The sequence below is a fragment of the Fragaria vesca genome, linkage group LG6, assembly GCF_000184155.1.
Source record: "Fragaria vesca subsp. vesca linkage group LG6, FraVesHawaii_1.0, whole genome shotgun sequence".
Lineage (NCBI taxonomy): Eukaryota > Viridiplantae > Streptophyta > Magnoliopsida > Rosales > Rosaceae > Fragaria > Fragaria vesca.
In genome coordinates, this window is record NC_020496.1 from 32,333,540 (window position 1) to 32,345,846 (window position 12,307).

The following is a 12,307-nucleotide window of genomic DNA, read 5'->3' on the forward strand; positions in this document are numbered from 1 at the left end:
AGAGAGAGGGAGAGAGAGTACTTGGAAACTCCTCGATATTTAGAAATCCCTTTGGAGAAACAGGCACTTGTCCTGAAATTCGACAAGTTTAACATAATGAAGCATCCAGGAATAACAAAGAATAATGAGAGAAAAAAGATGAAGTAAATCCTACTATGCGCATTTAAACTAACAACCAAAGTTCTCTCGACCTCAGTTGATGCTCGGCTTCCTGTGCATTTTCCATTTCTCAAAATAGATTTAATTGTTTCAGTAAGATCATTCCCAAGTCAAAGTAGTCGATCTACCATTGCAATGAAACATATTATGTTTCGATTCGTTTTGTTGCACTTACCTTCGGATATGTAGCATGTAGTCTTTCTTTGTATATTCTTCCATCTCCTCTATTTCCTTCTCGTAATCAGTCACCTACAAAAATAGATACATGTGTACTTATATATATGCTGCAGGATCACTTAGCCCTTTACACATAGCACATTATATAACAAGTTATACTGTCAAATAATCCAGCAATTAACATACAGGGAAGTTTAATGAGGTAGATTTGCCCCAATACTTCAAAGAAGCTAGATCATGTGCTCTGGCAGCTTGCTCTTCTTCATGAAATCCGCCTGCCAATTTTGAACGAGAAATGAAGAATTAGCTAGAAGGAAAGATGATTTTCAACTTATTAAATGTTTAGAGACAAATATATATTAGACCGCCATCCCATATGGCCCTTTCTCTCGTAGACTCGTAGTGTTAAGTTTTAACTTTTAAGTGAAAGAGCTATGCAAGAAGCTTCACTTACCAATGTAAACTATTGTATCGTTGATGGAGGCCGGAAACAGAAAAACAAAAGGGTTAGTAGATAGTTGAAGGTGTCCTGAAAAATGGTAATTAAATGGATAATAAGAGAATATTTTGGTTACCTGTCTTGCCTTTCACTTGTGGATCAGAATTATCCCATAGAAATGCTTCAAAATGTCCTGGGTACCTACAGCAAAATATGTAGTAATATGATTATGTGTTCTTTTATTTTTGTCGAAAGTTACCGGAACATGAAAGTATTAGATCCACATAAAGTCTATAGCAAATCATTTTTGATAGTTAACCATAGGCAGGTTACGGAGATAACCATAAATTTGTTGTTCAGTGATTTAAACCCTAAACCTTCAATAGTAACAAACAGGTAGATACATACCTAGTAACTCCGCGAAACCTAGAACTTCTCTCGCCAGATGCTTTTTTATCCTTTTTAGTAGGGGGACAATTACGTTGCACTTCCACAGAATTTAGTCTACTTCCAGCTGCTATATTCTTCTCTTGGTCGAGCACATTATCACTAACAATTGTAAGAGTTAACTATATTCTTCTCTTGGTTGAGCACATTATCACTAATAATTGTAAGAGTTAGGATCAAGACAATAAGCAGGGAATCGATTTCATAATATGATCACAACATATTATTGAACAAAGGACATAGTAATTCAGCGATACCTTTTCTCACCAAATGTTTGTTTACACTTTTTATTAGTAGGGCGACGTTTGCATTTCATTTCTGCAAATTTTGTGCCACTTCCACTATCATTTTGCCCTTGGTTCATGAGATCATCACTGGTCATTGCAATAGAGTTAATAGATATGTAATGACATATCTGATAAACTTCTCAAAAAAATATGAATGTTAAAATATTAGCGTAGTCCAATTAACCTAATTTGGTTCTCTCCAATAGTAGTGCTGTTGTTTACACCAGTAATAAAACCATCATCACTTGCCAAAGGAAATGGTGATGAAAATGGATAGTTGGCATTCGGAAAAGTATCGTTATTGAAGTCATCCAAATTTTGATCAGAATAAGGAAATCTGAAGCTGTCGCTATTCATGATCACCTACAAAAACAACATTTAACAATTAAAGAGATATAGTTGTACATACAGAAAGAATATGTAGGAAACAAAGTAATTATGGTTCTGCATTGCTAGCTAAAGAGTGCAACAAAATTACTAATGAAGACTCGAATTGGGGATGCCATCCAACATTTTGGAAGAAAATTACTAATGATTTGACATCTGATCGGTTATATATCGTAACAAGGCGGATAAATGAAAAAGAACTAAGAATCCAATTGATATACATATTATATAGCAAAGTTTGTATAGAATTTATAAAATTGAAAAGGCTCAAGAAATATCTATCTATTATTCGTTGAGTCAGATAAATTTTCTTTTGCAGCTCAATATGGTTTTAGAATCGTAAACTATCAATTGGTTGATAATCATTTGCATCGTCTGCCTGCTACAACATACTATGTACGGATTTTTGAGTTTTGGTCATCGGTTATATTGAATATTCAATGTAAAATCAAACATAATTGACAGTTTAAACACGTGGGCTTCATATTTATAGCATAAACTGCGTTACAGTTAACGGCATATCCACAAACGGATTAGGGTTTAACTAAAGGTCAGGATCGGATCACCACTACATTCTCTCGAACATTTGTCTGTTTTTCCTTTCAGCTTATGAATATATTGTAATTATAGATCCAAAAATTAAAATAAAAAAACACATAAGTTCAAGCCCCATTCTTCACAAAACGTAGGATGAGCTCGCAATGGATGATAGATAAATCCTATCTACATGTTTTACATCGATCTAGTGCTATGTAACCCATTCCAATAAATTGAGGAAAAATGGAGGCAGTAACCTGATAAAATTTCTTTGTCCTGCAAGTATTAACTTAATTATCAGCCTCGATTCGTCTTAAATTAATCATTGGATATGTCAATTAATAATCATATATATGAATACATGCAATTCATCATTCAAAGGTGACATGCAAGATAAACCAATTACAGTAAAAAGTAAATCATGCATAACAGTGATCAGCTGATGACTAAATTGATGCAAGCAATGCAATTACCTTGTGTGTTATATATCCGAAACAAATAAGGAATGTTGAGGGAATATAGCAACCAGCGCTGCCACTAGCTCGCTCACTGTGTCTCTCTTCTTCAAAGCAGAAATTTAGCAAACCTAGAAGCTCGAGTAGAGAGAGGGGATGGGAAGCAGTATATAGACCAAAAAATTTATACAAACAAAGGGAAAGTAGAAGAAACCAAATTCCACAACCAATGCTAATTGTAAATACAACAGGGTGTCGGTTAGTCTGTCTGAATGAGCTGGATTTGTTGGTCTAAATAGCAAATCCCTGAGCGATAAATGAAGGGTGATTTACAACCATATTTGGCTCTATCAATTAAATTGTACAATTTTCTTTTTGTGAAATTTTCTTATGGTATAATTGAGGGAGTAGTTTTCACCTGGTCAACAATAGAGCAATTAAATTATGCTCAATATGTCATTTTTAGATTTATATTCAAGGGTAGAGAATTAAACAATAAAATTTAATGATAATTCTCTCTACCTTTATATTTACATCCAATGATGATTCAGTATTATTTTCATGGTTAGTTGATGACCAGATAAACATTTCTGTGATTTATGCGGTTTGACGGTTGTGTTGGAAAACTCATTCAAACAATGGTCAAATATTAGAATCCCAAGACCTAATTTATCCAACCGTTTCAATTTGAAAATGAGAGTTTCTATTGGCACCTCATGACTTGCTCATGTGTCCTCTCTCATTTTTTTTCTTTCTAAGTGGCATATGTGTCCTCTCTTATTTTCAAGTGAAAATCAGAGTTTCTATTGGCACCTCATTTTTTTTTCTCTCATATAAAACGACTGTTATAGATAATTAATGAATAATTATAATTGTGAAAATTTATAGAATAATTTTCTTCTCTTCTAAAATTTATTATATAATGGTAGATATATGGAAACTCTTTTTTAAATAGAGATATACAACATTTGTTCGCATCGATATGCAACATTTCATGCAACATTACACTTGAATCATGCATTTTTGTTTTGTCAACTTCTCAAATATATTAAAAAAACAAAATAGTTCATATCATTTAGATCAATAGCCATAAAGCTAAAGTCTATCTTGCTTACAAAAGAAATTGGTATCTTGAAACCTAAGAAGCAACAAAATAAAACTGCTAGAAAATCTGGTACGCTCACAATTAAGCAAGCCTCTAGTACTCCTACGATCAAGCTCGCCTTCTACTGCTTATCATGTTTAATTTCTCCCTTGTCAATCACACATATGTGGTACAAGAAAAAAAAAATAGACACCAATAGAAGACTTATAGAGCTACGACCATCAACTATAGAGGCGTACGTACTTATCCTTAGCCTAGAACAAAATTAAGTCTTAATATGCTCCTCCCATTTCGGGTTAGAGCGTGCGTGCTGAGACGTGTTTGTACCAGGCAGATACTTTTAGGGATGAGCTGGATATTGGGCTTTCCAAGACTCTGAATTTGGGCCTTTCCTCTCTTGGGCAGTCTCATCTTGGGCTTCGAAGGAAACAGACAATGAGATGGGCCTTTCACCAAACAGGTCAGATACAGAGTACTATTATTAGTAATTCTATCCCCTCTTGTATTGCTTTGGAAACTCCTATTAAAGGTAATGTGACGGGGGTTATACAATTGGGTGATTCTGAGTTGGTTGTTGGGCCCTCGGCCCATGCTACTTCTCATCTTTTATTGGATCAACAGCCTGTTATTGAAAAGTCAACTGAAACTAAGAAAAAAAGAGGGATCGGAGTAGTGTCGAGACACTGAACAAGAAGCCTAAAGTCTCGCCCAGTCCATCTCTTCGACTTTCTCAAGGTATAGGGAGAGGTCGTGGGCGGGGTTGTGCTACTAGAGGGGGAAGAGGTAAACAAAATTTTCAAAAGGAATCTAGTATCATTGGTGTTCGGGATTGCACTCAAGAGGATTTTGTGGGTATCGACTTGAATCACTCGACACAGGAAGAGTCTTGGTGTTTGAACACTTCAAAGGTAACGGAGGATTCTACCACCCTCCGCGGCTGTGGCGGCTGGCCCGGAACAGCTGCAGGCAATCAATGAGGACAATTTCTTGGAACTGTCATGGTCTAGGCCGCACTGCGACAGTCAAAGCGATCTCTCGTCAAAGACCCAACATTTTATTTTTGTCTGAAACGCATAAAACTACTGGTTATGTGGAGAAGATCCGTAGGAAAATGAGATTCAGCCAGGGCTTCTGTGTTGACCCTATTGGGATTGCTGGAGGTCTTTGCCTATGGTGGGATGATTCACTGCTGATTAATATTGTCGACTTCTCTAAAAATTTCTTAGATACGATGATCACTTTGATTGAAACAAGAGAGGTGGTCCGGGCTACTTTTATTTATGGTCCCCCTTATCAGGAGGACAAGGAGGATTTTTGGAATGAATGGTCTTTTAGGGACAAAGGGGACTCGACTCTATGGTTGGTGATAGGGGATGTGAATGAATTACTCTCTCAGCAAGAACGTATTGGAGATGCAAATTGGGACTACCACAGACGTCGCTTTCTGGGTAGTTTTATAAACTCAAACAACCTTTTGGATGTAGGCTTTTCTGGACCTGCGTTTACTTGGACTAGGAAGGCATTTGGAAGGATTATTCTTCAAGAGCGTTTAGATAGAGCACTTGTATCAGCTGAGTGGCTGGTTTCGTGGCCAAATTCTTTAGTTATTCACTTGGTCAGAGTAGGATCTGACCATTGTCCTATACTTTTCTCGTTGGGCCTTAAGGAGAATAGAATTGGGCCTGGTTTTAAGTTTGAGTCCTATTGGGTTGATAAGGTGGAGATTGTGCCTATCGTAGGGCCTGTTGGGGCTTTGATTCTTCTAAATCCTATATTGATAACTAGAATTCCAATCTGACTTTGTGTGCTGCTAAACTAAGGCAGTGGCATCGTACAAGGTTTCTGGTACAGGTCAAGGAGGAAATCAAAGATGTTCTGCACGAACTTGAGGAAATTCAGTGTTCTGATCCTCTTGCTAATTGTGTGCGACAAGATGAATTGAATGCCATATTGGGGGATCTCTAGGAGCGAGAAGAAAAATATTGGCATCAAAGATCGCGAGTTGCTTGGTTGAAGGCCGGGGATTCCAATACCCGATTCTTCCATCTCTCTACACTAGAGAGGAGATGTCGAAACCGGATTCTTCGCATCCAGGATGGTGACGGTGTTTGGGTTTCTGGAGAGTACAAGATCAGAAAGGCATTTGAGAAGCAATTTATGGCTATTTTCACATCGGATGGCCCAAGGTATTGGGGGAACGTGATGGAGGGGGTTAGGAGTGTGATTACCGAGGAGATTAATCAAGATTTGATGGCTCCGGTGTTGGAAGAGGAAGTCAGAGCTGATGTCTTCCAGTTGTGTGCCCTCAAGGCACCCGGTCCGGATGGATTTCCAGGTTTATTCTATCATAAGTACTGGTGTATGGTTAAAGACATTATCACTAGGACTACTTCTGATTTCCTTGAAGGCAGTGTTTGTTTGAGGAAGATTAACAAGACACATATTGTTCTTATTCCTAAAGTGGAGGTGCTGGAGTTAACAACTCAGTTTCGACTGATTAGTTTGTGTAACAACTCCTATAAGATTCTTTCGAAGTTTATAGCTAACCGGTTGAAAACTTGTCTTCCAGGGATTATTTCGGTTAATCAAAATGCCTTTGTCCTGGGAAGACTCATTTAGGATAATATTTTGCTTGCCCATGAGACTTATCACTATCTCAAGTTGAAGCGGGAGGGTGGAAAACATGAGTTGGCACTCAAACTAGATATGGTAAAGGCCTATGATCGTGTTGAGTGGGACTTTTTGGAAGCGGCACTTATCCGATTTGGCTTCTCGAGGGATTGGATTCGCTTGATTATGGCTTGTGTCACTACTGTCTCTTTTGCTATTGTACTCAATGGGAAGCCAGGACGGACTTTTTACCCAACCCGGGGTCTTCGGAAGGGTGATCCCATATCCCCTTATTTGTTTCTATTGGTAAGTGAGGTTCTCTCACTCTGCTTGACTAAGTGTGTTGGGGATGGTAGCTTGATTGGGATTTGGTTGAGTAGAGGGGGCCTTATCATGTCCCATCTCTTCTTTGCGGATGATGCTCTCTTTTTTATCCGGGCCACCCTTGGAAATGCCTCGCGTCTTTCCCTAATTTTCAAGGATTACTGTACTGCTTCGGGTCAAGCTATTAGTCAGGAAAAGTCCAGTATTTTTTTCTCTCCTAATTCCCCTGAGTAGATGGTTTTTCTCCTGTGTGAATTACTTGGTTTCGATTGTGTTGATGATCCGGGTAAGTACTTGGGTCTTTCTACTTTGTGGGGCAGATCAAAAAAGAAGGCACTTGGGTATATCAGCGACCGAATCAAGAGGAAGATGAGTGGGTGGAAACAAAATTCTCTTTCTTGGGCAGGAAAGGAGACTCTTATTAAGTCGGTAGGTATGGCTATTCCAGCCTACCCAATGGCATGCTTTAAATTCCCTAAAAATGTATGTGAGAGTTTCGATTCCCTCTTAGGGAACTTTTGGTGGGGGATGACTCCTAGAGGGAACAAAATTCATTGGCGAAGTTGGGATTTTCTAAGTCAACCTAAGGCTGATGGGGGTTTGGGATTTCGGAATCTTCAGCACTTCAATATGGCACTCTTGGCAAAATAGGTGTGGAGACTTGTGGAGAACCCTACCTCTTTATGGGCAGAGGTCCTAAAGTCTCGGTACTTCCCGGATTGCGACTTTTTTAGTGCAGTGAAAGGTTATCGTGCTTCATGGAGTTGGTCTAGTTTATTAGAGGCCAGAGATATTATTCTAGCAGGTTGTTGCTGGTAGGTAGTTAATGGGTCCTCTGTTAGAGTATGGCAGGATAAATGGTTAACTAGTCCTTCTCTTAGACTTCTGCCTTCTTCTACTGTGCCGCGACCAACTGCTGTTGTGTTGGTTAATCAGCTAATTGATTGGGAGAGAAAGGTATGGAATTTGTCTGGTATTTTGGGATCTATTGGTAGAGAGGTGGCTGAGCAAATTCAAGCAATGCCAATTGGTGAGATAGATGGTCATGATCGACTCATTTGGCCCCATGATAAGTCAGGGAATTATATTGTGCGATCGGGTTATATTTGGATTCATCACCATGAGGTATCCACATCTAAGCCTATTACAGCAGCTAGTTCCTCATAGCAGATTAATAAGGTTATCTGGCCACTGCTTTGGAAGATTAAAACTATCCTTAAGGTACGCCTTTTTCTTTGGCAAGCTATCTCTGGTATTGGTGCTTCACAATATAATCTGTACCGAAGGAAACTAGCTACCAATTCTACATGCCAATTATGCGGCCAAGGCGATGAAACTTTTGAACATATTCTTTTGCTATGCCCTTGGGCGACATCTGTGTGGTTTGGGTCTCCTTTGGGGCTTAGGATCAACAAGCAAAGCATAATCCATTTTGGCGATTGGTTTTTGAACACATTTCACTCCATCAGTTGTGCAAGTATTAGAGAAAAGTTTCTTTCCCTGGGCAGTGTTCTGTGCTGGCATATTTGGAATTCTCGATGCCGCTTTCTTTTTTATGGTGCCTCTCTGTCTCCGATGAGCACTATAGCGGCTGCTTGTCGGATGCACTCGGAGATATTGGCTACCAACAGAAGGCCTCCGGCAGAGCCACCAGATCCTGGCTCTAATCTGCCCTCTCTGGTTCACTGGAAGCCACCGGAGACTGGATTTCTCACAATCAATTGTGATGCTGGATAGAGTCCAAACCTGCATGCAAGACTTGGTACTATTATCAGGGATCATAGATGTAATTTTGTGGGTGGAGCAGCTAAAGCCATCTCCTGCTTATCTTCCAATCAAGCCGAAGCTGAAGCTGTCATTCTTGGCCTTGACCTTGCAAAAGAATTGGGGCTACAACATGTTATTGTTGAATCTGACAATAAGACACTTATGGGGGATCTTATGGGTTTCAAGTCAAGCTGTTGGACTATTTATCCGATCATAGAGAGGATTCGGAATCTGGACAGATGCTTTCTTGACTGTCGATGGTGATGGATCCCACGTAACGCGAACAACACAGCACACACGGCTACTTCGCTGGCCACTGAGGCGGTGGACCTTCTCCGGTGGGCGGCTCAGCCACCACTGCCTCTTCTTGCCGCTTTTATTTCGGATGGACTTACAGCAACAGGGATCGGCTGATGGTGTTGACTGTTTTGTTGAGTTTCTAGTTTCTTTTTCTTGTCTTTGAGATTAGATGAAGCTTTTAACTCTCTGTTTTCTTTGTTTTGTGCCTTGGTGGTCTGTTCTGGGCATCGTTTGGGCTTCTGCCTTTTAATGAATCATCATTAACCAAAAAAAAAAAATCCCATAGATGATTTTTAAAGAGTCTTGTGCGCTTAAGGTTTTGTCTGTCCAAAGTAAACTCAAGATTTCTGTCAATCACATGTCAATGTAACAGAAGCAAAAGCAAAAATATCATATTACATTAATAAATAAACTCGCATATTGAATGCAACAACCAAACTTTTTCATCTCTGTTGGAGTTCTGCAATCGGCAAAACTTCATTCTTGAACTCTTCTGCCAGGAAACGAGTCGTGTACTGATGTTTTGTTTCCATAATGCACACCCTAAAATTATAATCCAAATTTCACTTCACGGACACTAAGTGTGCACCCAAATATCTCATTTCTGATTTCAGATACCGAGAGCAACTACCTGATCTAAAACCGCCTATAGCAATCTGTTTTTTTCAAAATCAGAAATTGTTCTCGGCTGCTGTTAAGCTGATACATTTTTTTTTGTTCCTAGTAAGAGGAGACCTTTTTAACCCCAAGAAAAAAAGAAGAGACCTGAGTAAATTAAATCAGATTATTAAAAATCAGCCTTTAAGAAACCCCAATTCAAGCTCTATAATGCAGGAAATGGAAGTAAGAACAGTTATGTAGGAAATATTTTCTTTGTCTACTACGGGGCTTATTATTGTGAGTTGGAAGAGCATCTCCAGCAGTATTGCTAAATCAATTTTTTTTTTAAATTTGTCAACTTTTGGGATGAATAAGGGCTCAGCAGAATGCCTAAAAAATTGCTAAATCCTAATATTGCTAAACTAAATTGACAAATTTATCAATCTCGACATAAATTGCTAAAGAGAAACATATGTTTTCCCTCCATTTTTTATCCACGTGTAAGTTTATGATTCGTTAAAAATATTACTTAACTTACACTTAGCAATTACTGCTGGAGCACAATTGCTATTTCAATTGTTAAATATCCTAACTATTGTTAAATTTAGCAACAAACTTACCTATACTACTGGAGATGCTCGAATCTCAACAAATGATGAGATAATAAGAACAAGATAGAAACTACTAGCATTGCAAAAATATGGTTCTAGGGACTCACTAAGCTTGCATTTTTTATTTATTTCAATATCAACATATAGAACTAGTTATTTATTTTACATGCGCATCAAATTTTATCTGCAGTTCGAAATTGCGTCCAAAAATAGATATTAGAGTCTCTAAATAAGATTACAATTTGAGGACCACCTGGAATTTAACAGCGTTTCCCGAATTTCAACTGGTAATGTATATGTAAAACACAACAACAGAAAACTGACCAGTAAGGAGGGTACCATTTTATTGCTTTAGGGACCATTCTCAAGAAATGCATCAACTACATAAAGGAAAGCTTGGGTTATAACTTTATATATTCAGTATCATTCTCCGCTTTATAATAAGCTTTTGGAGTGTTTGCAGGCTTGCAGCAGGTTACATCGAAAGAAAACATGGAGCTATGTTCTTTCAAAACCATGAATATATGCAAGTACTAGCAGTTACACTGAAATTAAATTACATTGTTTCCAAAAGAAACGTTGATTGATCTTTGAAAAGATGAACAATGAAGGTCTTTATAGTAAAAAAAATAAAAAATGAAAGAGCTGGTGATATGGTCTTCAACCCATTAGAGTGCCTTCAGTTTTAGTTTGTTGATGATGAGCAAACCAAACTGAAAATGTGGAATGGTTAAACATCATTGATCTTTCCTCACAAAATTTAGAACTGAGGAAATAATCAATGTAATGGAGTGAATTAACTGACTATTCTAAGAGAAAATTAGATAAAAACTCAAAATACTAGACCTCTTTTAAGATAAACCCATACATATTTTTCTTTCATTTTACACCCACTCCACATAAGCAAACTTATTATATAGAGCATATGTCTATAATTAATAGTTTTCTTCATTTTTTAGTTTCTCTGATTTGCCCTTCAGACGATATAAAGCTAAATTTGGTATGTTTCTCAATTTTAGCATCAATTTGAAACTCAAATATTGAGCTAAAATTTAGTTGGATTTAACTTTATCATAATCAATTACATTCTTTAATTTCTTACCTTGTTATTACTAACTTGAGTGTATATATATGTTATATATAGAAGTATGTCATTTGTAATAGAATGATTCTTTTCATTCTTAAACTCACATTTGGTGTCTCTCTACGTAGTCGAAAAATGTCTAATTGTAAGGTACACGTTCTTATTTTTTGATTAATTTTCTTGGATCGAGAGAACATTTACATTTCTAATGTACCTATTAAGTAGACATGATATGATAATATACCTAAAAAGAAGAAACCCAAAATTGGGTTTAGGGTATAGGGTTCAGGTAATAGGGTTTAGGGTATAGGGTATAGGGTATAGGTTTAGAGTATAGTGTATAGGGTTTAGGGTTTAGGATATAGGGTATAGGGTATAGGGTATAGGGTTTAGGGTTTAGGGTATAGGGTTTAGGGTTTAGGGCTTAGGGCGTAGGGCTTAGGGCTTACGGTAACACTACAAATTTTTTCTTTTTTTACTCTAATAATCAGATATCTTATTTATATTATATTTTGCCTTATGTATAGATCATAGAATGTATTCATTTCACCTAGATTTTTTCATAAAAATAAAGAAAACCGCATGATTCGTGTAAATTGATTGAAAAATGTTAGTGTTAAAAGAAAAACTCATAATCAAGGTATTTAAGAAAACATCAATTAAGCTTATTTATTATCTTTATATGTTATAGTTGAATGGTGGCAATTGTGTAAAATTTAAAAAAATAGGATATAATATGTATCATAATTGATACATTTTAGATGTCTATCAGAAATGAATATTATACGGGTTTTATTTAAAACCACTCTTCAAAATTAGGTGTATAAGAAAATCCCCCCTATTCTAATTAGGCAAATACTTGTGTGCCTTAAGGTATGGATACCTTAACCACATGGTTGCTTATGAATGGTCCAACTAGATTAATGATGACCTGCTACCTGTTTGACTGGTCATCAGATTTAAATCTCAAACTAACCCTCACTCTCTCACTAACGGGGTTAGTGTCTCTCTCTCTCTC

At 37.3% G+C, this 12,307-nt stretch overlaps 1 protein-coding gene across 1 annotated transcript; it reads left to right on the forward strand.

The window, feature by feature from the left end:
• The first annotated feature begins 5,104 nt into the window (after positions 1-5,104).
• On the forward strand, positions 5,105-5,791 carry LOC101305972. The gene has a single exon (XM_004306115.1). It carries the CDS (start codon positions 5,105-5,107, stop codon positions 5,789-5,791), a length of 687 nt encoding a protein of 228 aa, XP_004306163.1.
• The last annotated feature ends 6,516 nt before the right edge of the window (positions 5,792-12,307 follow it).

Excerpts from the sequence above, each read along its gene's own strand:
- LOC101305972 (XM_004306115.1), top strand. The coding sequence starts at position 5,105 with ATGAGATTCAGCCAGGGCTTCTGTGTTGACCCTATTGGGATTGCTGGA.